The 27308-nt window shown below is 33.3% G+C and overlaps 1 protein-coding gene across 5 annotated transcripts; it reads left to right on the forward strand.

Moving 5' to 3' along the window:
- The first annotated feature begins 158 nt into the window (after positions 1-158).
- Positions 159-27308, forward strand: LOC132758370 (CCR4-NOT transcription complex subunit 3-like). 5 transcript variants are annotated; one of them, XM_060749986.1, is made up of 18 exons: positions 159-350; positions 1118-1185; positions 3966-4130; positions 4858-4986; positions 5854-5949; positions 6828-6941; positions 9039-9144; positions 9438-9568; positions 10003-10041; positions 10430-10515; positions 11326-11444; positions 12976-13101; positions 15311-15720; positions 19669-19786; positions 20216-20447; positions 20801-20933; positions 21407-21532; positions 22023-27308. In XM_060749986.1, the coding sequence occupies exons 1-18, from the start codon at positions 326-328 to the stop codon at positions 22119-22121; spliced, it is 2322 nt and encodes a 773-aa protein (XP_060605969.1). In that variant the 5' UTR covers positions 159-325; the 3' UTR covers positions 22122-27308. The 5 variants fall into 5 exon arrangements, with proteins under 5 accessions (XP_060605969.1, XP_060605971.1, XP_060605970.1 ...); XM_060749988.1 differs by having other exon boundaries at positions 11350-11444; XM_060749987.1 differs by having other exon boundaries at positions 6831-6941.

Raw genomic sequence — 27308 nt, forward strand, 5'->3', positions numbered from 1 at the left:
ACACGCTTTTTACTATTGTTTATTTCTTGATAAATCAGAACAGTTATTAAATGCTGTAAAGAGAAAGTTATCAAAAATAAAATATGTTATAAATATTATCAAAATGTTGGGAAGTAGTGAAAAGAAATCCACATGCTAATCGGTTTACTTTTTTCAATGGAAGCTTCGTTTGTGAAAGTTATAAGGTCGAAAAGCAGCCATTTTGATTTTGTTCAAGAAAAAAACTGAAAGGATTTCCCCAATTTTCCAGACACTTTATTGTCTTATGAGCTTTTATGGGCTCTTCTAGCATGCATTTGCCACTTTTCTCACAGTATTCATAGCAATGGCAGGGAATCGTAAGCTGCAAGGTACGCTGTTTATGCATATTTACAGTACGCATTGCACATACCCTGGTTGTTTTTGTCCTTTCTCTCTGATTTAATGTCAGCAGCACGGAAGTCGTTCAGTTACATACATATTGTCTTTGAGTTAAAGATCTTCCCCTTTTTCGTAGATTACCAGTTTGGTCACCGAAACAGCTAGAAAGAATGAAAATTTACTGTCAATTATTTCAAAAATACTGTCAAGGGAGGTAACTTTAAGGATTTCACTTTGTAGGATTTCACAGCTGTTTATCATATTAAATGTATTTGAGATATTGTTTTGCCACCATTAGACGGTTATATGGGCATGCAAAAAATAACATGTTATTGTTTTGACTGGAATGAATGATTCAGATGTAAACAAAATTTAGGCTAAATGTAATGTAAATTGATTTTAGGAAATGTTCTATCAATGCTCTAATGTTTCATGAAATCTACATGTGTCTAACACTCTAATATTATAAGGGTTGGAGATGACAATTTTAGGGTCAGTATGAGAGAGATCTTGTGAGTCATATATGTTGAGGGTAGCAGTTTGGCAGAGAGCCCTGCTTCATTATTTTGAGGAATTTTTCTTATAATATTTTTGCATTGCCAAAAATCTACTGGCCCGTCATACCACCAACCTTGCAATAATCACCGGACCGATGCTAAATTTAGTGGCCTCGGGCCTCAGACTGGCGTTAATTTCTAAGACTGTATGTATATATATATTAATATATATAATAAAAAGCTTGCTTTGTTCATTGCAGGTGAAATTGACAGATGCTTAAAAAAGGTTCAAGAAGGAGTGGACACGTTTGAAGACATTTGGCAGAAGGTAAAATGTTGTTCAAATTTTCTTGTAAATGTATAGTTTACAGTTTAAGCCAAGGGGATTGTCAAGTCTCTAATTTATAAACAATAATTTTAGAAAAGATAATTTCTGAAGCATAATTTCTTTTAAAAAATAGTTTTATAATATAAACTAGTATTAATGGAATTATGAAAAAATAATTGGTTTTACCTTACAAATGCTATATCAAAGTATATGACCCTGAAATGAGTTCTGCATAAGAGATCAAATACAGATCGTAACAGATTTTTTATGCCCCCACAATGTGGGAGCATATAGCGTTGCACTTGTCCGTCCGTCCGTCAGTATGTCAGTCCGTCCGTCCGTCAGTCCGTCCGTCCGTACGTCCCGAAATATTGTGAACGCAACTCCTCTTAAACCGGATGGTAGATTTTGCTTAAACTTACAGGGATGAACAACCTTAATGTGTAGATGGTAGTAAAGGAAGGAATTTTCGCTGCGATCAAATTTAACAGAATTATGGCCCTTTGTTGATTTTTTCACTAGATACTATGTAGAAATTTTGTGAACGCAACTCCTCTTAAACCGGATGGCAGATTTTGCTTAAACTTACAGGGATTAACAACCTTAATGTGTAGATGGTAGTAAAGGAAGGAATTTTTGCTGCAACCAAATTTAAGAGAATAATGGCCCTTTGTTGATTTTTTCACTATATACTATGTAGAAATTTTGTGAACGCAACTCCTCTTAAACCGGATGGCAGATTTTGCTTAAACTTACAGGGATGAACAACCTTAAGGTGTAGATGGTAGTGAAGGAAGGAATTTTCACTGCGACCAAATTTTACAGAATTATGGCCCTTTGTTGATTTTTTCACTATATACTATGTAGAAATTTTGTGAATGCAACTCCTCTTAAACCGGATGGCAGATTTTGCTTAAACTTCCATGGATGAACAACCTTAATGTGTAGATGGCAGTAAAGGAAGGAATTTTTGCTGCAACCAAATTTAACAGAATTATGGCCCTTTGTTGATTTTTTCATTATATACTATGTAGAAATTTTGTGAACGCAACTCCTCTTAAACCAGATGGCAGATTTTGCTTAAACTTACAGGGATTAACAACCTTAATGTGTAGATGGTAGTAAAGGATGGAATTTTTGCTGCGACCAAATTTAACAGAATTATGGCCCTTTGTTGATTTTTAGTTTTCACCTTGTGGCACATGTAGTCCAAAAATATTTGACCTAGAGTCATAAGATTGACAGAACAGTGGCGTGTGGGGGCATCCGTGTCCTATGGACACATTTCTAGTTTATGTATTTTTTTCATTCATTTAATGAAATAGGTTTATTATACAGAATCTTTTTTTACAGAGAGAGTGTGTAGCAATTTTCAATATTTTGAAATATCAAATTTGATCATTATATAACTTGAAAGCAGCATGCGTCCAGATTCATCTAAAAATATTTGTCATTGCTTATTTATCCATTTCAAGTCGAAAGCAAGTATCAAAAAGGTGTTGTAGACAATTTTATGTGTTCACTTGTAGTTTTCTCTCTGTTTTTCTTGATTCAAGCAGAAATCAAAAGAATGTTTTTGTTTTCAGTAATCTTACAATGGAAAATACATTATAGACCTTGTGTCATTTCTGCTTATTTCTGCTTATTTAATAAACATTGACCAATTTCAGTATAGATTCATATTCACCACAGGTCAAGTACAAGTTTTTACAGGATTTTTTGAAGAAAATTTTAGACCTTAAGTAATACTAATTAGTCCTTGAAAATAAATCTAAATTTATATCAAAGATTTCTTTAAGAACCCTTTAATCGATAAAGAAGAAATTACACGGTAATTTAATTGGTATTTTATATTCTGCTTGTTTTTAAAATCACAAATGAGATATTATTTAATTTATTTTATTTTTTTTGGGGGGGGGGGGGGGGGGGGGGGGGGGGGGGGGAATGGAATGGTGAGATTGGCCTTTGCCACCTGTATAGAGCCAGGTCAGCTTGCACATTTTCGATTTGTGCAGTGTAACTTAAATTATTTTTTTTTATTCACAAAAATTGATAGTGGACAGTCAGAAAAATAGAAGCTTGACAAGTCAAGTTTAGTAATTCAGCAAATTCAGGGCAAAGCTAATGGAATGGAATGATTGGGGGAAAAAATTACAGACCTGCTTAAGATTCATTGATTTTTCAATATTTGGTTCCTTGTTGAACTGTAGTCGATATTGGCACATACAGATTTATGTTTACTTGAGGCTAAATTTAAGCACCTTACTGATTAAACAGAATTGCTCCTGATTTTATGACTAATAACTGTCATTAATGTATATCTAGGGAAATCAGAGACAATTTGGAAATTCTGGTTAGGTTAATTTGATAGAATTGGATCTTATAGTATGTTAACTCTTGCTTGTATAGCATGTAGTGAATTTCTTTAGTTTATATATTTCTGTTGGGCAAAATTTGCATTGTAACAATTATGCATATTACATGATATGCTCAGTCTTAATATCAGATGAGGTCTTTGGTCATTAATACATTAATCATATATTTTGAAACTGTCACTTTTCTCCTTCGTTCTTGTTGTCATCTAGCTATTGTCAAATGTTTTTGTTTGAAGAACCTTTAACCTCTTCCTTTCTTGCAAGCATTGAATGCTAAGATACATGAGCTTATGTCTGTTTAAAGTCTTCTTTCTAGTTCCCATGTCCCAAATTTATGAGAAAAAGAGAGACATTATTGTATCAAATAGGGTATTGTATCATTGACAAAATGCTTTTTATTTACAGGTATATAGTTCAGCCAATGCTAACCAAAAAGAGAAATATGAAGCAGACCTCAAGAAGGAGATTAAGAAGTTGCAGCGCCAGCGTGATCAGATTAAAACCTGGCTGTCAAGTAGCGACATCAAAGATAAGAGAATTCTTATCGACAACAGAAAATTGATAGAAACTGTAAGACTTTGCTTTTTAGCATAGTTTAAACTTTTAACATACTTAGGTTTTTTGTTTGGTTTTATGGCGCGCTAACACAGTTTAGGTCATATGGTGCCAAAACAGGAAAGATGATTTTGGCTAACCTTGGGTGTTACAAACTTAATAGTTAAATCAACACCAGGGGTCAAAACCACCTCATTTGCTGGAGATAAGCGATGCATAGACTCCTGTAATTCGAAACATGCTTAGGAAGCTAATAATGCAAAGTTTATATCTAATTTGAAAGCACTATAAAGTTTGATGCCTGGAAGTGAACAAACAATACTTATGTCATTATTGTCATATGAGGGCTTATGGTAGGAGTCAAACCCACTGTTTTGGATTTGAGAGGTTAATATACCCTTTTCAGTTGAGACGTTTATACTTTTTTCTCCCAGTTTTATCAAGATCGAGACATATTTGTGGTTCAATGGTTAAACTTTCTTAAATTTTTTAATATTTCTGACACTGTGAAGTTACTAGTGCAAGAGATAAGCAATTGCTATTTAATTGTTGTCTTGTTTCTAAAAGTAAACTGAGCAGCACTGACCTTGACATTCAGCTGAAGGGGACAATGTCCTTTGTATATAGTTCAATGCAATATTGACTTCAGTTGTAAATAGGTCATGTTTGGTATTTAAAATACTTGCCTGAGTATATGACAAATGCTAAAAAATAGTTAAATGATTTTTTATATTTTTTTCAGCAAATGGAGAGATTTAAGGTAGTGGAACGAGAAACAAAAACCAAGGCATATTCAAAAGAAGGTCTTGGAGCAGCATCTAAACTTGATCCTGCAGCTAAAGAAAAACAAGAAGTCACAAACTGGATTTCAGTATGTTTTCTGATTGTTATTTAATTTATTTGCAAGTTTTTAAGAACAAAAAACCTCATAAAAAATCTATGGAATGCATATTAGAATTCCTCAAATACATGTTTGTCACCATTTGATGAAAATAGGTCCTAAAATGATTGGTGTGAAATATATTTTCACAACTACTATAAATTTACTTGTGGTAGAAAGACAGATACAATTGATTTTTCCACCTTAACAGCTACTTGGTCCTATATTTTCTATGTGTAATTGTTGAGTATCAGTGCAAAATATGAATTATAGATTTGCCATGCCGTACCTTGAATTTGGTGTTGTTCATTGTTAATTCAAAGAATTTCATTAACAATAATGTCAATATGCTGAAATGAATCTGATAACATTATAGAGATTGGTTACAATTGATGACTTGGCCATCATTAAATCAATGCTGCTTTAACCATGCACTTCCCATTGAAAATGCTTGTATGGAAAAAAAAATTGTCCTTTTAGTAAGCCAATTTTTAACCCATCTGATATTAATGTTAACATTAATGTTTAAAAAAATGGATGTAAAAACTCAATGGAAAAACAGCTTAATGCATTGAAGTGGTTTCATTAGCAAAACAAAACTGTCAAATGACATAGCAATTCGCTCAAGCATGCGGGAAGCATGGCACAAGCAGTGGTTTTGTATGCAAAATATTGGTATTGAATTACATCTGAAGAAGCCCTTGGACTTATTTAATCCATTGCCCTGCGGGCTTGCGCTTGAAGTGCATCCTTGTGCTTCTGCAGATGTTAATGTGCAAAAAATAGGTGCTTTTCCCACATATTGATGTACATATGAAAATATGTGATGAATTGAAAAAGAGCCCTTTATACTTTCAGCAACAAATAGACTCTCTTAATATTCAGACAGACCATTTTGAGAGCGAAATCGAACAACTTTCTACAGGCAATAAAAAGAAAAAAATGGACAAAGACGTAAGTATGTTTGAAGAATTTCTCGGAAATTTCCATCAATATATTTCCAAGATAATAAACACTATCATGTGCTTATTAGGATGTTTTGTTACACCTATGATAGAAAATTGATCTTCAACAGGATATATCTCTCTAAAATCTAATGTCTAAGATATTCCTTTCTGGTAATTAATGAAAACGATATTTCAATTTTAAAGGAAATGAGAAATTTTCCTAAAAATAGTTACTCTTATTATTATTATTATTTCTTAGTCATATTATGCCTCAGAAGCAATTTTTTTTCTGCTTTAGAAAAGGCAAACATGAGTTTAATAACATTTAGATAATAGTTTTGAGAATGTAAGAGGCTTATCACCTAAGAATTTAGCCCTGGATGTGAAATTATTGGTCATATAAGTAGAACAGTGTAAACAAAGTAGTATTTTGTTTCCCATATAAAATACTATATTACTGTAACTGCTTATTGCCAAAAAGCAACAGAAGCAAATATGATTCAGGTAAAAATTTAGAGCATGGTTAAGAATGTAGCCCTGATTATAAAATTATTTGTCATAAAAGTAGCACAATGTAAACAAAGTAGTATTTTGACATCTATATAAACTACTGTATTACTGTACATGTACTTATTGCCAGAAAAGCAACAAGCAAAATATGGTTCAGGTTATTTGCCAATGAGTAACTTTTTGGAAATTATTTTGGGGTACCAAAAAAAAAAAAATCTTAAGAAAATAAGAAATAAAAGCATTTCTGGGGTATAATGGGCCTTTAAACTGCTGGAACAATAAGTACATATATAGCCTTTGCCGTGAGAACGTTAAAATAATTAGAAATAAAAGATTTTATAAACTTTGTGAAGTGCAAGTTTTAATTTGTTTTAGAAGGGTGATCGCTATGAACATTTAAAAGCGGCCCAAGACAAACACACATATCACATACAAAAACTTGAGACAATAATGAGAATGGTGGATAATGATGCGCTGCCTCTTGAACAGGTAATATATACAATATGGTATCATACAACAATATGTCTAATTTAACATCGGGCTTGATAATTACAATTTTTATGCTCCCCGAAAAATTTCGGGGGAGCATATAGTCGGCGCCTTGTCCGTCTGTCCGTCTGTCTGTCCGTTGTCTTGTCCGGAGCATAACTTGAAAACCCTTGGAGATAATTTGTTGAAACTTCATACAGTGGTAGAGGGCATTGAGGGGGAGTGCAGTGTCAAAGAACCATAACTCTATTTTGCCCGGTTTTTGAATTATCTCCCCTTATAGAAAAATCTTGTCCGGGGCATAACTCTAAAACTATAAGAGATATCAACATGAAACTTTGTAGGTGAATAGATCTCAATGGGTAGATGTGCAGTGCATAAGAACAATAACTCTTTTCATCCTAATTTTGGAGTTATTGCCCTTTGTTAATTTTAATACTTTGAACTTTGTCCGGAGCATAACTTGAAAACCCTTGGAGATAATTTGTTGAAACTTCATACAGTGGTAGAGGGCATTGAGGGGGAGTGCAGTGTCAAAGAACCATAACTCTATTTTGCCCGGTTTTTGAATTATCTCCCCTTATAGAAAAATCTTGTCCGGGGCATAACTCTAAAACTATAAGAGATATCAACATGAAACTTTGTAGGTGAATAGATCTCAATGCGTAGATGTGCAGTGCATAAGAACAATAACTCTTTTTGTCCTAATTGGAGTTATTGCCCTTTGTTTATTTTAATACTTTGAACTTGAACTTTGTCTGGAACATAACTTGAAAACCCTTGGAGATAATTTGTTGAAACTTCATACAGTGGTAGAGGGCATCAAAGGGGAGTGCAGTGTCAAAGAACCATAACTCTATTTTGCCTGGTTTTTGAATTATCTCCCCTTATAGAAAAATCTTGTCCGGGGCATAACTCTAAAACTATAAGAGATATCAACATGAATGATTGTAGGTAGATAGATCTCATTGAGTAGAGGTGCAGTGCAAAAGAACCATAACTCTGTTAAGCCTTATTTTTGAATAATCTCCCCTTTTAGAAAAATCTTATCCAGGACATAGTTGTAAAACTATAAGAGATATCAACATGAAACTTTGTAGGTAGATAAATCTCAATGGGTAGATGTGCAGTGCACAAGAATTATAACTCTACCTTGCCTAATTCTGGAGTTATTGCCCTTTGTTTATTTTTACTTTTTGAATTGTCCAGGACATTACTCGGAAATCATAAGAGATATCATCAAGAAACTTTGTAGGTTGATAGATCACATTGATTAGAAGTGCAGTGCAAAGAACTGTAACTCTGCCTTGCCTAATTTTAGAATTATTGCACTTTGAACTTTTTCCACGGACATAACTCTGAAACTACAAGAGGTGTACTTTCCTGTGTCCAAAACCTATTCGGGGAGCATCACCCGGCTCAAACCGGGCTCTTGTTTTTATTTGCACATATTTTGATATGGCCTTGAAAATTGTTTGTTTTTAATAGCTGACCTAGTTATGTGTTGATATGATAAACCTTAACAAACAGCATTGATGAAAAGTACTCAAAATCAAAACATCTGTTTTATCAAAACAACAGAAGGATCAGCACATAAATATTAAAAGTAAATTTAACTTGAGAAATTGATAGTGTTTCTTTTTTGGGGGCGGGGGAGGGCTGTTTCATTGAATACTTAAAAAAACTTTTTACTGCCAAATATTGGTATTTTATTTTCTGGTTTCCTCGAACTACGTAGATCAGAGTTTAAAAACTAGTATGTCATGGTTTTTAACATGGGTTGCTGGGTCGTGTAGGGGTTGCGTTCATTGAATGCCACCTTTCCTTGTTGATCTTGTTAATCATTTTTTGTACACAGTTATTTTTGTAATTGATAACTAAGTAGAATACATTTAATGTAATGGAACATTTTCCATCAAAATACAGTCTTTAGTGATTTATTTTCAGATATCAGTTATCTTTCTCAGACATAAATTTTATTTTTAAAGAAGTCTATTTATTTTAAAGAGTTATGTCACAAAAGTATGTCTAGACTAGAACAAAGTAGTAATTGTTGTCATGGAAAGAAAATTTATGACTATTAAATATCCATTTCAGATCAAAGGAATCCGAGATGACATAGAATACTATGTGGACTCAAATCAAGACCCCGATTTCGAAGAAAATGAGATGATTTATGATGAATTAGAGTTAGATGATTTAGGTAATTATTTCATATTTTTATCCTAGCTATATAACTGGTGAAATATACTGAAAATAAGTCTGAGATGTATAATCATGTTGTCTTCATATTCTTACTGGCTTATCTGGAGAGAGGTTTTTACAAAATGCCTCTATTTTATTTAGCAGACATAAATTGTATATGATTATACTATAATTTTTATCACCTCAATGTTAAATTGATAAGTAAAAACTTTACATTCTTTAGTAATGAATTGTAAATTTTACATGCTTTAAAGTTTATTTTGAGAATGTCAAATAATTTGTTAAATTTAGATCCAACGTTACATTCGGCGACGTCGCCCCCTCATGACGAAGACCGATTTTCCGACAAATTATCAACAACGCCAACGTCAACAAACTCCAGTTCACCATCACCTAGTCCAGGAATAACGAATCATTCCAAGGTAAGTAAAAACTGTACTTTTTAAAACTTATGAGAACGAGATATAAATGAGTGCTAGTGGTTAGTGGCATTGAAGACTTGCCAATGCTTTAAGAATAGAGCCAGACCTGACTGTACCTATATGCATGCGGTCTTGCTATACTTATTAACTTAATACTGTTGGCTGTTCAGTTTTGTCATTTTGAGATTGAAATCCGTAACACCACTGGTAGACTATTCAAACTTTAAAGCAGGACATGCTTATTAGATTAATGGTTATGCAAAATGGAGAGTGTGTATGTATTTTAAACAGACAGGCCTGTTTGTTATTTTTAGGTAACTTATTGCTGCTTGTTAAACTGTGTTAACCATGTGCCTACAGCTGTTAGATTTGTATTACCTGTAATTATATTTTTCTTACCTGAATTTTTACACAACCATTCCATTTCTTTACAGGATGATGAAAGGAAAAAGCATAAATCTAATGAAGATAATGTAAGTGAATCTTGAATTTAGACAAAAATAACTAAAATGATAATAATAATAATAATAATACTTAGTTCTTCCTTCATCAGTATAGCTTGATTTTATCATATTAAATTGAGTCAGATAAGGTAGTTACAATTGAATTGAGAGCCTCATGCATTGTTTGTATAATATCAATTAACGTTATATTGTAACTGGGAGTTGTCAGTTTTAAGTTTATTATTCTGCTTAAAAACGTTAGGAATTTGCCGATTGAGATTTTCAGCTGTAAATTTACTTAAGACTTGAAGAATGACATATTAAATTTTTAACAATTGCTTCTTCAAAAGAGAACCTTCTGTCCATATAAAAGTATATCTGAATTGTATTTAATACTTGTTTAATTGTGATTTTCCAGAGAAACAAAAATAACAGTGCAACATCATCGTCATCATCATCATCGGTCAGCTCGTCAAGTAAACTACCAAATACACCTACAAAAATGTGAGTATTTATAGGAAAAAAAACACGCACTGAGCAATGTCTAGGTCGTTTTCTTGATTTGATAAAAAAAATTGGAAAACTTGGTGACTAAGTCACTAAATACACATTGTGTGATAGTTGTTGTACTAATTGGTAATGAAAATTGGATCCTTATTGGTACTGAAAATTGGATCAATGATACATGGTCATATTTGATGAAGTTTATTTAGCATATAGATAAATTAGAAAAAGTAATGATATTTATGTTATTAATATGTTGTTTTATTTTGCTTCATGACAAAAAAAAATCTAAATACAGCTGTTTTGTAGTTAAAACCACTTTTAAGAAACTAACAATTTCAGAACTATTCCAAAACCTATCAAAAACTGTAAATTAAAAAAAAAAAGTATAACATGCCAGTTGGCAGACCACCATTTGAACTTTTTTCATGTAGCATATTGTCATCAATTTGAACGAAACATATGATGGTTCTCCTTTATGAAGTTTTTATATTATTTTTTTTTGTCCAATTACAAATCCAAATGGGGACAAAAATGTTTTTGAACATAAAATCATAGTAAATTTAATCTTCGTTGTTTAAGCTGCATATGCAAAATTTTTTTTTGAAATGTTCTATTTATAAAGTTTTTTCTCTTTTCCTTAGTAACAAGTAGGCCGAATGGGTTAGGCGCCAAAATTTAGTATACTGTATCTATGTTATTTAATTATGCATGTGCCACAGTGATAAAAATTACATTATCTAACATAGAAATGAATTTAAACTTACTTGTTACGCTAATGATTCAATCTCTTTTTCATTATTTTCATAGCAACAGCTATGACTATATTTTCAGCAATCCACCCCTCAACTGTATAGAAAATAGTAATCACTTGCCAAATGCAACTCCGCCCACTCATGGCTGGTTAGACGGACAAAATAGTAATTCAGGTATTGTATACAGTCAGTATTACAGTAAGCACGTAACAAGACACTTATAACCACTTGGTGTAGGGTGTCCTCCGCTAGATATACAGATATGGTCGCTATTGCTTTACTGTTAGACCTTTAGCAGGTATCCAACACACACTTTGTATGATATATAAGGGGCTTTACAAATATTTGTTTTAAATGTACATTTTAAAAAACAAATTTTATTATGGAAGCTTTATTATGGAAGCTTTGTCTATTAAGAGATATAGAATTAAAACTCAGAAATCTAATATCAATGTGAATGGATAGAGAATTTTGAAATAACTTAGCATAAATGTTTGGTGCGATGAAACTTCGTTTTACTTAAGAATTAATGTAGCCAATAATAATTGTCAAGATCACATAATCTCAAATGCTGGTCTGACACAGCATGTCTGAATCATTATTTTGTCTGTGAAAGAAGCATATTAAAATAACAGAACATGAAAGTTATATAAGATGAAATATCACGGTATGAAAATAGTCATTTTCAGTTATTTTAAGATCGAACAGTGTCATAATTTCTCTTAAATACTCTAAACAACTTTTTTATAGGTATAAAAAAGGAACGGTACTATTTTGAGGTGTTCCTTGACATTTTTCATTGTGAATTAATGTTTTTGCCAAACCTTAGTTTTTTCAACAATGAAATGCTATAATGTAATTTGCTTGTAAAATAAGTTGAGATATCAAGTGTTAATGTCATATTTTGATGATAGTAACATATACTTATGATGTGTTGGTTACCTGCCAGTTCTCTTTATTATTTTTCAGTTTCTATTTTTCTTTAAATACCAGTAGATCATTTTGATGTGTAAAAAAATGTAGTTTGGTAGCATGTAAAACGGGTTTTGTTTCATTGAAATATTATATTCTGAATGACATGTATTTATAATTGGATTTTAAATACCAGAGTAAAACAAAAACTTATAAGTTATTTTCAAAGAAAATACTGATAGGAAAGCTTTTAAAGTTGTTGTAACATTTTATCACAGATTAAGCAGGTGCTTTTAATAAGAAACTGTTTGTACTCACTTGCATGCTCTAGTTAATTAATCAGAATATTGTCTATCTCTGTATATAATGTTTCAGGGAGTAGTTCCAAGTTGTTCATGTCCTTACTATATCTTACCACGTACCTTTGTAGATATACAGTTTGTCCAACTTTTTATGGAATTATTGATGTATTAAACATGATTGGGTCACATTTCCCCTTTACCATTAAGCGATCTGGTTAAGAAATTTTAAGATTAGCACAAGAGTTAAACCAAAAAAATTAAGAAAATAAATAATAAAAAGCTTCAAGGGACTGTTTCTTTCAAAAATTTGCAATAAAAGATTTTTAAAAGTGTGACTGTTGTCAGGCAGGTTTTGAAAATAAAAAGCTATTTTTATGTAAAAAGAGAGGTGACCCAAATATAGGGCAAGCAAAAACTTGAGAGCAGGTAACAGCTTGGACTATCTCCCTTGAAACTGGTGTACAACCTATGTATCTACTGTTATATTTTAGGTTCCCCTATATCTTCACGAATACAAAATAATGTGCCACCCTCTGTATGGCAGCGCACCCCTTCCTCCACAGCTGCTATGACAATGAGGCAACTTAACTTTAGCGAATTATCCTCTCCGACTAGCGGTAAGACACCTAGTGCATGACTTACTCCTGTCTTCCATTTCTCATACCATCATGCATTATCTACCCCTGTTTTCCTTCCTCTTTCTCCATGTAGTTTATTTTGTTTCATTCCCCCCCAGGGCTTCTTTTGGTTTTTTTTGCGTTGTTTTTTTTAAGTGTTATATAGTTTACAGAAGAGCAAATGACATTGTGGAGTTTTTCAGCTTAAGACTTACATATATAAATAACAAACTGTTGTGAAAGTGTCTAACTGGGTATAAAGCTATATCAAAGGAAACATTTTTATAAAATTAATAGTCATAATATTTTATTTGTCCATTATTTATAAAAAGGTGTGTTAAAAGACTGGTGAAACTCTTCTTGAGTACTTTGTCAGACTTACTAATGCTGTGTTATTTTCTGTCTAGAATATTCAATAAGATTTTCCTTAATTTCTAAATTTGACAGAAAAATTTGTGCTATACTAGTTTAGTGACTTTCTAAAGCTGGTTATTTCCATTATTGTAGTACTTGTGTTTAACTTTCGAACACTGTTGAAAGGGTTGTCTTCATCTGTAATGACTGTGATGTCACAAACTAAGTAAATGACACTAATGTCGTCATCATGACTATAGTTATAATGTCAGTTTGATTTTTATGTTACTGTCAGAGTATGAAATTTAGTTCCAACACAACTGAACTAAATGTTCAAAGTGAAGCATATCAGCAAATAATAATTGCTCACAAATATGAATTAAGCATGAGCTAAAAGTGTATAAAGCTATATCTGATGAAATACACTATATAGAAATTTAAAAACAGTAAATTCATGTTATTTTCATTACCAAATGGTCGTTTCTTGAAAGATTTGTGACGTAAAATGTCTTTGTAATTTAATGTATATGACATGTAAGTTCACAGACTAAGGTGTTCTGGAATAAAATATTACCCTGCTGTTTTAGTAGATTTGTCGAAGATTTCGATCATGCTCTCAATCACTTTCAATAAATATTTTGACAAATTTCTTTCATTCTAGGTATTTTGGAATCATTTTAATCACAGCAAATATATATAGCTTTATACACTTTAACATTTTATATATAAAAAAAATAGTACTACAAGGGAAGTTGTTCAGCTTATTATACTTTGTGCTAGCTTATCGTGGGAATACATTGCATGAGCCTTAAACTACCGCACATTAATACATGTCTGCAATAACAATTCCATGTTAATTTTACATCATCTTAAGGGCCTCTATGGCATAGTGGTAAAAGTCACAGACTTCAAGTCATTTAGCCCTTTAATATGTAGACTTGGATCCATATACCATAATTATGAACATTTTATTATACCATTTGCTGGTATAAGGATGATGGTGGTTCTATCTAGTGTCTTGATGTCAGTATTAGGAATGGTGCCAAATGTCCTGTACTGTGCCAGTGTGGACTAAATTTCCTAAGAACAAAGAAGTAACTTAAACCTTAACCTGCTGAATTTGTGTAATGGATTTCCCCTTCATTGGATTTCAATATCAAAATACAAAAAAAAACAGCTACCAAAACTATAGAAATTGGTCAGACTGCACAGCTGCACAGGCTGGCATGTGGTAAATTACTTTCGGTTCCAGCAAGTAAAGGGTTCATAATCTGCATACTATAGCAGGGCTTTTTGTTTGAAAAAAATGTCACATACATATGTTTTTTTATGTCTTTAACATGTACTTAAGAAAATCATATTTGAAGTCAGCTTTGCTGAGGCACTGTTGTTTATTTAAAAATTTACACCAATTTAATTTCTGCTCTCTGATGAAATCTTCAATATCTTTTCTACAGTCCCATAATTTGAATTGAATGATTTGATTATAACATTTTATATTAAATTACTTTTATTACATATATTTCCTAGTTATTTGTTTTAGAAAAGATTTTTGATAACTGTTCGAGCAAGTTGGTTTGAATAGTATGTAAACAATTTCCGTTCAAGTTGAAATCGCAACAGGAAATAAGAACAATATCAATCTTGTTATATATATATATTACTAGTATGTGTGATGCACTTGACCTTGAGTCATTGTTTGTAAGTCTTAACACAATGTTGATGTACCAGTCTGTCTCTATATATATATATCTGAGGGTTAGTCATTGTTATATAGGTTTTTCCTAACAGTTAATGTATGTGTGTATCCTATACGGGCTTGTTATTAACGGGATGTTTTGTTTTACGTTCACAGATACTACAAAGAGCCAATCAAATTCATTAACAAATCATGTATCAGGACTTTCAAGCAGTGTGTCTAGCAGTGTGTTAGTGAACAGTATAACATCATCAATAAACACTTCAGTGAACTCTGTCTCACCAAACAGTGTAGGAAATCCCTCCATCCTGCCCCACGGGGCATTGCCAATGCTCAACAATGGGCATGGCAAGGAATCGGTTTCGCCTCCGATGTTGTCATCACCAGTATCGTCTAGTGCAGTAAACAGCAACAACAATAGTTTAATCACTTCATTATCATCATCGTTATCATCGACGCTACCCTCATCTCAGGCAAACGCAATGAACAGTTTGAGTACAAGTAAGACGGAAATATTGCCAGGTGTAATGAACGGACCTTTAAGTGCTGGAGGAGTTTTACATAAGGTAAGCTTATGAATATATAGTACAGTGAACCACTCAGGAAATTTATTAGCAGATGTCCACTGGTGCCTGAAATAATGGCAGAGCCTTCTGAGGTCACCTGAGATCTTCCCCATGAGTAAAGCTAAGGTAATTCTAAAAGGTGCCTACTTGTGCCCGAAATGGTGTGAGAGGCCTTCTGAGCCATCTTTAAAGCTGAAAAGTCACCATACTTCTTTAAGTTTTACAGTCTGCTTGTGACATGATTGTCATAACTTGTGTGTTGTCTTGATAATGATTTTGAAAACAGATTTTCTTTCCTTTGATTTTTATGCACTTGGCAGATGGCATATTGTTTTAGTTCGTATAACTGTCTCTCCCAAATTTTAACCTGATCCATAACACAAAGTCCTTTTAAACCTCCTAATCACCTTGATGAGCTCTTATTGCCAGACCTACTTAGAGGACAAAGGTCAAGGTCACCATAATGCACCTACACATGTTTAATCATTATTTTTTCATAAGGAAAATTGTTTTGTGCAGGAAAAGGTGAAGGTCATTTAAATGATAGAAATTGGAAGTTTGCTTGTGTTAAATGACAACTAAAATAGTTTGGGATTCTGTAGATTAGATTACCCATATGTTATTAATACATGTATATTTCATTTTAAAATAAGGTAAAGCTTCTGCTTGCAAACTTTTCAGTTGCAAACTTTTCGGGATGGTTTTTGATTTTGATCATTCACTTTCATAATTACAACTCTATTACATTGAAACTTAATATGTAAATGATAAGTTTAACCCGACACACCAATTTTCAGAAAAAAAGTTAGTCACCAATCCTGTAATAACAAATCATAAAATTTAAAACTGGTGATTAAATTGAAGTGCTCAGAATGCAACTTGAGTTCTACCTGCCACACCTATTTTCAGGTCAGTAGGTCAAGGTTACTGAGACTTACAATAAGAAAACATAAATTTGGCCATTAAATCTAAGTGTATTGACTGACTAAGTTTATTGACTGAAGAACTTCAAACTTTTTATGTAGATGCACCTTGATTAGTCTTAACCCCATACTCATTTTGGGGTCAAAATGACATTCTAATAATCTCCATTAGATAAATTGCAGTTTACTATCTAGTACTTAGAAAATTTGAGTGTGTTGCTCCTCCCGACAGCTCTTGTTGGAAGGAGCTCTTGTCGGAAGGGGCCCTTTCCCATGAAAAATCATTTTATTTTTGTGATAAATTGGAAATTGGAAAACAAACAATTTCATGAAATGGAATTGTCCTGTTAAATATAATAATCTAAAGAAAGAACGGAAGAAACACCAAGTCACCTTTTCTCGTGTTGAAAGTTTACTGCTGTTGGGACAACATTCTCAGAATGTTCAGTTGATGGAACTAAGAATGATGATACAGAGGGTAACTTTTAATTGTTTTAAAGTCAGACTCCTGCATTTTGAACTTAATTAATTGTTAATGTATGCTCAAAAACTGGCAAATTTTGTTCAATCTGCTATTTTTCCAGTTTTGATTTTAAGCTTACCTGAGCTTGCTCAGGGTGAGCTTTAAGGATCGTTTAATGTCCCTTGTAGGTCATTCGTTGTCCATCCACATTTGTTCGTAAATACTCTAGTCTCTAGCAGTCACATTTATTTTTGCCTCAATCATCATCAAACTTGTCTAGGATTCTTGTCTAGGTAATTGTTCTGATGAGTTCAAACATAGGTCATCTCGTACGAAAAACTAAGTCAAAGGAGCCAAAAACAGAAAAATCTTGTTTTGCACTCTAGTGGCTACTGTTTTGATCCAAATATCCTGGTCTGAAAGTTTGTTATGATGATTTCTAGGTCAAGTTCGAATATGGGTCACCTTGGGTCAAAAACTAGGTCACACTGCCCAAATATGGATAAAACCTTGTTAGCACTCCAGTGGTAACATTTTTAGCTCAATTGTCATCAAACATGATCAGGATGCTTGTCTAGGTACTTGCTCCGATGAGTTTGAGCATAGGTCATCTCGGATGAAAAACTAGGTCACTGGAGCAAAAAATAGAAAAATCTTGTGAACACTCTAGTTGCTACTGTTTTGATCCAAATATCCAGGAAATTGGTCTGAAAGTTTGTTTTGATGATTTCTAGGTCAAGTTTGAATATAGGTCACCTGGGGTCAAAAAATAGGTCTTACTGCTCAAATATGGAAAAACCTTGTAAACACTCTAGTGGTCACATTTTTGACTCGACTGTCATGAAACTTGGTCAGGATGTTTGTGTAAGTAGTTACTCAGATATGTTTGATGGGTCAGGTGAGCGATCTAGGGCCATCTTTGCCCTCTTGTATGAGATTTGAGAGCAAGTAAGCAAGTCATGCAGTCATGATATAGTAGTGAGTACAATATAAAATTCTATTTGATTAGTACACAGCTGTGAAACCTATATTGGAGGCATGAGGCATAAGTTTTGTTCAATGCATATTTTGCAGATGTGTAAGAGTCCATAGACAAACAGTGTTTTATTAATGAAGGATGACCTTTTTCTTTTATAACAACAATGTTTAACATTGTGACATAATTTTCTTTCCTTGAATACAATATGGATTTGATATTATTTTTATACCCCCGCACAACAAAGTTGTAAGGGGGGTATACTGGAATCAGATTATCCGTCCGTCCGTCGGTTTTTTCTTGTCCGCCCAATAACTAAAGATTCCTGTGACCCACAGTCTTCATATTTGGCATGGAGGTTAGTCGTGATTAGTAAATGACCCCTATCGATTTTGAGGTCACCAGGTCAAAGGTCAAGGTCGCAGGGGCCTTGACTTCAAAAAGCTTGTCCGCCCAATAACTTAAGATTCCTTTGACCCACAGTCTTCATATTTGGCATGGAGGTTAGTCATGATAAGTAGATGACCCCTATCGATTTTGAGGTCACCAGGTCAAAGGTCAAGGTCACAGGGGCCTTGACATCAAAAAGCTTTTCCGCCCAATAACTTAAGATTCCTATGACCCACAGTCTTCATATTTGGCATGGAGGTTAGTTGTGATAAGTAGATGACCCCTATTGATTTTGAGGTCACTAGGTCAAAGGTCAAGGTCACAGGGGCCTTGACATCAAAAAGCTTTTCCACCCAATAACTTAAGATTCCTATGACCCACAGTCTTCATATTTGGCATGGAGGTTAGTCGTGATTAGTAGATGACCCCTATCGATTTTGAGGTCACCAGGCAAAAGGTCAAGGCCACGGGGGCCTTGACTTCGAAAAGCTTGTCCGCCCAATAACTTAAGATTCCTTTGACCCACAGTCTTCATATTTGGCATGGAGGTTAGTCATGATTAGTAGATGACCCCTATTGATTTGAGGTCACCAGGTCAAAGGTCAAGGTCACAGGGGCCTTGACTTCAAAAAGCTTGTCCGCCCAATAACTTAAGGTTCCTATGACCCACAGTCTTCATATTTGGCATGGAGGTTAGTCATGATTAGTAAATGATCCGTATTGATTTTGAGGTCACTGGGTCAAAGGTCACAGGGACCTTGTCAAAATAAAGCTTTCCACCTCAATTGCTTCAGAATGCCTGTCCAGAGTGTATTGATTTTGACATTTTCACATTTGAAGCATGTAGAATACATAACTTAGCAATGCACTGGCTTAGTAACCTCAGATTTGGCAGGGAGGTTGTCCTTGAGTTCTAAATGGCCACTGTTGATTCTGACAAAGTGGTATGCGGGGTATTCACGCCATGATAGTGGCAGTTCTTGTTTTTTTTTGTACTTGGAAGAAAGAAAATAAGGCTAGTTTGAGTACAATAGTGCTTTGATGGGAATTGTTTGGTCTCAGAAAAAGGAAAATGATGCTAAGATTGGAGCCAAAAATGATTTATGGTTAGAGATCACATGATTGGTTTCATTTAATAAGGTATGAAATAAAGTTATCAATGATTTCTCTTGTTAATAGAAATGTTCTTCATTCAGGATGTGTTATCAGAAGAAATGTCATCCTTAAAATCAATCGCACAGCAGGCTGTGATGAACGCAGGTCTTGAAGACCAAATACCATCATCTACAGACTCAACGTCATCCGACACAAAAGGTAACATTCAACCCCAAATGTTATACATTACTTGAGTTAGGCTGCACAACTCGATCATGAGCCTAAAAAGTGATTGACAACAATGTTAGTCTGCTTGATTATTTCAGTATGGAGTGTGATAGGTTTTTGTATCTGAGCTTTGTGAGCTCTTTACCAGGCATATGCAGACTTTTACATGATACTTGTTTTGAAAACATGTATGAAAGTTTCTGTTAAAAATATTTATACACAATAGAATCAACATAAATAATAATAATAACACCAGGCACTTAAGATTTTTAATAAAAAAATTTCCTTTGATTACATGCATTGTCAGACAGTCTTTTTGGCCCTTTCCAAAAGTCTGCCTATATTTTTCAAAGACAATATACTTGGTGACAATATGACTTGATACCATATGTAGTAACTTTATATCTGTTTATCTTGTAGTGCCATTCAACAGTTCAGTGTCGCAGTTGTCACCTCAACCGAGTCCCGGTTCTCAGGACGGAAGTTTATCAAGTCAACCTTTGCCACAGACCACGACGATACACCTCAATCGGTTACTTGGTGTGGCGCCGCTTGGTCCCGTTCCTCTAGTGAAAGAACATGTATATCAGCTTACCATGGGAGAGGCAGCATTCCATCACCTGCCACATCCGTCAGATTCTGAAAGATTACGGTAAGTTTAGTAAAGAGATAACTTATTGACAAATGCTGTAAATTGATATTCTTGACTTTATTCATTTTGAACAACTTGCCTCTCACTGCTGTTGATTTGAAACCTGTCAGAAACTTTTGATATCTTTATGTCAGGAGCTATCCAGCTAGTGAAAAGGACATTTGTGGTTCTACTCATGTGCCCACTTGTGCCTGAAAAATTTTGAGTAATGAACTGAAAACATTGGAAATATTCTTATATAAAATCTGGATCAAATTGCTGAGATTATTGTAATTAATTTTTAATATAATCATGCTCACGGGATTGATCAGATTGTTTCCAATTGTTTAATAGACTATGTTGTATATTTTCAGGCACTATTTGCCGAGAAACCCGTGTCCCACACCACCGTATTATCCTCAGTTACCTCCACCACATGCAGATTCAGTGGAATTCTTTCAAAGATTATCAACTGAAACTCTGTTTTTTATCTTTTATTATATGGAGGTAAGTAAAAACTTGAACAATAACATCGGATTAGTTAACTTTATGCTTTTAAATTAGCAGGAAGTATGACGCTGTTTGTAGCTGGTTGTTATATGATATCTACTTTATCTAGTGTTGTTGAGTCATGTACTGAAATGGCTTTATGGTAAAACTCATCTTGTTTAATGCCCACTAATTACTGTGGGTTTAAATTAAGTTTTGTCAATTTCATAATTGCACCTGTGGAAGCTGTCAAGTAAGCTTACTGGAGGTAGTTGTTCCTACTTGTTTCTAAAATTAAGCTCATAGACACTTCTGATTGACTTTTAAAGGTAAAGCTTAAAAACAATATTACTGGAACATTTTTGCTTGCAACTTGGAAAAACTTAATGAAGCAGATCAGCTAAATATATATCTGATTCCATAATACTTACAGGTACACCAATAAATGTATATAAAATTTAAGAGTTAGTAAATGAAATTTAATATTCCAGGGTACCAAGGCTCAATATTTGGCAGCAAAAGCATTGAAAAAACAGTCATGGCGATTTCATACTAAATATATGATGTGGTTTCAACGACATGAAGAACCAAAGACAATAAATGAAGATTATGAACAGGTATTTGTGGCATTTACTTCATTTTTAAACTGATCAATTATATTATTATAAGAAAAATGCCTCTTCTATGACACAGAAAACCCAGTTTAAGTGAGATTTTTGGCTTATTTTTTACACATGCATGATTTAAGCACAAGAATGGCATTGTGTAATTATTTCTGACTCGATAGGACAGCTTTTCTATTTATCTGTAGCATCAGTTTTTGCACTGAATTGATGGGTGACATTTTTTAGAGAAATCTGAACAGAAATCAGAGACAAGTCTGAACAGAATTAAATGAAAATCTGTTAAGTGTTTTCCTTAAATATATCTCATATCATTTTTTTCTAACTTCATTTTTGTATTTTAAAAAAAAATTAAAAAATACATGCGTACTTCATGCTTATTTCCATTGTTTTAAGGGACACAATTTTTAATAAATTCTTAAATCAACAAGTTTGCAAATTTGTTTCTGTTGGCAAATTGAATAAATTTCGTTTTCTTTTTCAGGGCACATATATTTATTTTGACTATGAGAAATGGGGCCAAAGGAAAAAGGAAGGGTTTACATTTGAATACCGGTATTTGGAAGATCGGGACTTGAATTGACTAAAAGATCTATATAGGCACTATGAGTGCCAACCTACAAAATTGAAAAGTGTTATCACTGCTGGGTGACACTTGGTGTGATTGACGGCAGGGAGACATGGTTACCATAGTGATCTACACACACACCTGCATTCTATTTGTGCTCACATTTTTGTTCTGTTGTCATGGGAATTATCCATCCCAACCAATCAGTGTGCTTGACTTGATACTGTGATCTGAGTTGTGAAAAAGCTTGAATTCTTGACCTTTTTAAATTGAATCACGGCTAGAATTGAAGCCTTTACAAAACCATGGTGTTATATGGGGGAAATAAAAGACGTATTTTTAACTTCAGTGGATTTTAAACATTAGGGAACAATATGGCAACAGTGACCTTCTAATACATAAAAGTTAGTCATCTGAATTGGGCACTGGTTTGAAGTTTGACTAGATGCTCCATTGTTTGTGACGGCACTTACTGTGCGATATTTAATGAACATATAGAATCTCAAGTGCCTTGCTCATATTTTCACTGTTGGCTAAAACTGAGCAAGAACCTGTTTGCTCCAGGATAACTTTACTGATAATAACAAATCAAAAGAAATACTCTAGATCTTCTTGCATATGACACTTCTTTTTGGTATTTTTTTCCCTTTTTTGTTTTGTTTAAATTTTTTTTTTACCTCAAATGATTGCCAAAAATAATGTCACGAGAAATATTTTGTTCATCATTCAAAAGCTATCAATGCTGTTGTTATTTCATAGACGCCCATTGTGTTGGTCAAATAGTACATTATGGCTAAGTCTTTAAATCACCAGAGCTACTTTTGCCAGACAGGATCGAGTTGTGTGAATTGAGTGTTTTTCAAAGAGGAGAGGAATATAAATTACGATCCACATTCTACTGAAATTTTTTCGTGTCGAGTAGACGTGATAACATTTTGTGTAAAAAAACCGGGAAAGCATTTATTCATACAACGTGGAGGCTTGAATGGCATGATCTCAATAAAGGAAACTCTGGTCCGAGACAACTCATCTACTAACAGTATTTTATACAGTGTTGAAGTGTGACTGATAATTGTGTTAGCTGACGAAATATATATACGAAGGTGTATGCTTTTCATGACGTACTGCAGAGACTGTCTCTGTCAAGGAGAGACTATCATTTAATATTGCATAAATAACCGGTTATCAAAAATAGTGCTGCCAGAATGGGAACCAGCATTCAGAGAACTATCTATATATTAAATATATACAGATAATGTATGTTAGACCTATTTTAGAAGTACTCCAGCTACAAAATCTAGTCCTGTTCTACTCTTCCCCCAACCCTACTTCTATATAATTATTATATAATAAACTTGTTCAGTTTGTTTCTGTTCACATGTCATGTGTAATTGTTTCAAGATTGTGATAGGGTAAAACCTCTCTGGTAGATTTTGTTAAGTTTATATTGCCAGCAATATTTTATTTTGTCAGTAAGCAACCTGAGTAACTGTTGTCTAACACAACCAAAATGGATCTTTTTTTAATTGAACGTTGTTACTTGAAATACTACAAAATGTTGTTTTTTTGTTTTTTTTAGTGATATATCTGGAAAAAAAATTCTTTTAATTCTTTTTTTTTTACGATGATGACTTAGCAAAGATTGTAAAAGAATTGACAGAAGTTAGTGTTGCTAATGAACAAAGTATGAACTATTTAGAAGTGTTATAGAAGTAGGTCAGAAAGAATCTGAATATTCGGATATTTCCAGTTATTTACCATCGTAAAATGCATTTTTTATTCCAAGTGCAATAAAAGCATGGCTATTATTTCTCATCAATCCATTTGAATCACACGAATAACTTGGAAATATCTGAACGTTTTGTTCCCGAAGGAATATCTGTAGCTAGTCATGGAATAGCGCCTATGATTCTTCTGTCACCTCCGTTGACAGTTTAATTGTTTATAAATACCTTTGTAATGACATTATAATTATGTTGACAGTGCAGACAAAAATGTATATGAACTTGTTACTATAGTTTCTGTTAACGTAAACTGTTGACCAAGATTGCTATGCAAATTGCGTTTTATTCAGCAGTAAATGAGGGAATATCTTTGAAAATTAATATCTTTGAAAATTTTATTTATAAATTGTCTTCATTAGAACAAGAAAATGAAAGGTTTTTTTATATTGTCATATTGTTGTCTTTTTTTTTCTTCAGGGTATTCTGATTGTAGATTTTTGATATTTGTAGTTGAAACTTTCATGACAGTCTATTTTGCTTTACTCTTGATAAGTTCATGACCTGTTAACTGGGATATTTTTCCATGTCGTTTTCCTGTCATGTGATAAATCAAACCAAACCTTTTTTCCCCTTTGTTCTTGTTTCAATTGCAGCTTCACACCAAAACCTGTAAGTCACGAGACAAGAAAATAAAATCATGGGCCTGAGAAAAAATACAGTCTATATTTTTAAACCTCTTCACCTACTATATTTGTGGAATGGTGCTTTGAATTTGGAACAAACCATTTTGAAAATTTAGGGACTTCAATATTTAAATACAAAAATTGAGCTAACAATAGTATAGAGCAGTGATGTTCAGACTGGCCTGACACTGTAAGGCTAGCCTAGGCTAACCACATGGTTCCAGCAGGTTTTGGGTTAGGCTACTAATAAGTACATTTAAAGATATATAATTTAGTGATTCTGTAACTTATGCAGTTTCAGAGTCAGACTTTACAAAAATGTATAAAATTCACATGTACACGATTAAAATTGCCAAAAACTTCCTTTAATGTGGATAAAGCTATAATGGGGAAAAATAATTGTACTACGACGGAAATCATCTCAAAATAACGTGGTAAAAAAATAATTAATGAAAAATTCAGATAAAACTGGATGTGTATGTGTAAAATCATTGCTAAATTACTAAAACATGCTATGCTGTAGGATATACAAATAAGCAAACATTTACAATTCATGTGCTTATTCTTTTTTCTAAACACTATTTGAAAATGTGATTTTTGCCAGCTTTTGAAAAATTATTTTGGATATTTCACTAGTTTATAGCTCTATACCCTATAGCTTATTCACAATGCAGATATTACTTGTAATTGAAGATAGAAGATGGGGGTGGGTGTTAGGGGGAGTAATGAATAATAATAACATTGGTATAAATTTTGAGGTGTTTTAAATCTCTACAATATAAGAAAATGGATACCTCATAGGAAAGAATGATTAGGGAGATGTAAATGTAGCGGGTCCCTGTATAATTGGTAATTATTGGTGCTCAAAACTTTGAGACTTGAAGTTTATATGATGATATGGCAGAGTGTACTTTGTACATTTTAGATTTTATATATTTAACACCCTGTTATATTATTGTATTTACTGAAGTCTCTAGGTTGATGTGAAAATGATTGACAGTCAAAAGATCTGATATTTTCTCCCCTCTGTCTCTTTACCCTGCTGAATGATTCTTGAACCCTTTCTTACCATGTTAAATTTACAAAAATGGACTTGCTTTGTGTTTAAATTGGAATTATCCATTGTTAAAACCATAGCCTGCTGATTTACATAAATGGACTTGTCCAGTTTCTATTTTTGGAATTGTCTGTTTTCAATTTCGGGGATATTAAGATGAGACTCTGAAGCTAATTAACCAACAATAAAAGAGCCAGGGCAGGCTACACTGAGGTGCAGGCTGGCCCGGCACGAGACCAGTGGCAAAGGCTAATCTCGTTTTGGATTCAGAAAGTTAAGGGTTAAATTTGGAAGTCTCCATTGTTAATATGAGTGTATTTATATCAAAGTGCTAATTAAATCTGGCAGTGGACAGTATTAGAGTCCAGTAAGATTTCATGGGGGGTTGTAGGCTTGCTAGGCTTAATACTTGCGACAAGGGCAAGTTTCTACAGTAGTTATTTGGTATTCAAGGAACATCTTTATATTCAATTTCTCCTTCCAATCCTGTTTTTGCCTGTACAATTACCCAAGTGTGAAGTCATCCCCACATTTGCTTATATCTTGATTTTTGAGGGACTTTTGTCGAGTACAAAAAAAACGAAAATCGGTGTACCAACACTTTAATAGAAAAGAATGAGAAAGATCTTTTTCTTACTCTTGTTTTTTTCTTTCCTCAAGTTTTATTGTAATGTATTGATATATGAGATTTGTCAAGGTGCTTCTGGTTTTAATGTTACATATATATATATATATATAATTATATATATACTAGACATGAAGACTAGAACTGTATATGAGGGAATTAATAATCATCAACACTGTATAACAAATATATGGCCTTTATGAACATGTGATTTGATACAATGTGCAATAATGCAAATTATCAATGTTTTGATAGATTTTTGTACAGATGTAGAGAATATTTGTATTGATAATATTTGTGGAAAATATTCCAATTGTTAAATAGATAAAATAACGAGTGCTTTATTGTAAAATATTTTTTAAAAAAGATGAAATGAGTTAAAAATATGAACCGATATATTTTCATGAGCAATTCAAGGCTTCCATATATATCCAAGTAGTAAACATTCCAATGTGTGACGATAATTGACGCAAGAGCTTCTAGAATATTTTTTTTTTTTGAACTTGGTAGCTTTAATTCATTGTTTTCCTCGAAGTTCTTCTATTATTGTTGCTGACTGAAATATTTCGTACACACTATGTATTTTTCTTCTTCTCTAATTATTATTTTTTTGTCTATTGTATTGAGCTTACAAACATAATGGAGCATTTAGCCATATGGTTAAACATAACATGTGTGAAGTAGATCACGTTTCAGGGGAAATTAATCTTGTTCTCTCTTGTCATTGTTAAAGTTGTGATAATACTTTGTAAGACATTTTTGGAGCTTTTTCAGCAGAAACCAGGGGAGACAACTCTGTGTATGATGAGTGTATTTATTTGACTTACCATGTAAGAGTTGTCTCTCCTCGTTCTGTTAGCTCAACTCAAAACTGTTGGTTTTTAGTCTATACAGATTGTATTAGATGATTGTGTATGCGATTGTGACTGTCCTATTTTTGTACAGCATATCTTGTGATACCCGGGTGTTCGCCTCTGGCACGGCTCAGAGCTGTGGTAGACTGCTCTGCCATTACGCTGATTACCTTGTACATATATGACTGGGGGCCAAAGCACAAGGGTGATCAGACCATGCTGCAAACAAAGACAAAAATAAAAAAAATGATTTTGTCAA

Source organism: Ruditapes philippinarum, unplaced genomic scaffold (assembly GCF_026571515.1).
Source record: "Ruditapes philippinarum isolate M1 unplaced genomic scaffold, ASM2657151v2 ctg75_1_1_1_1, whole genome shotgun sequence".
NCBI classification, from domain to species: Eukaryota; Metazoa; Mollusca; class Bivalvia; order Venerida; family Veneridae; genus Ruditapes; species Ruditapes philippinarum.

Bases quoted from the DNA above. Each gene is read 5' to 3' on its own strand.
- LOC132758370 (XM_060749986.1), top strand. From the start codon at position 326: ATGGCAGGGAATCGTAAGCTGCAAG. The intron at 9,569-10,002 runs GTAAGTAAAAAC...ATTTCTTTACAG, and splicing joins GAATAACGAATCATTCCAAG to GATGATGAAAGGAAAAAGCA. The intron at 10,042-10,429 runs GTAAGTGAATCT...GTGATTTTCCAG, and splicing joins ATAAATCTAATGAAGATAAT to AGAAACAAAAATAACAGTGC.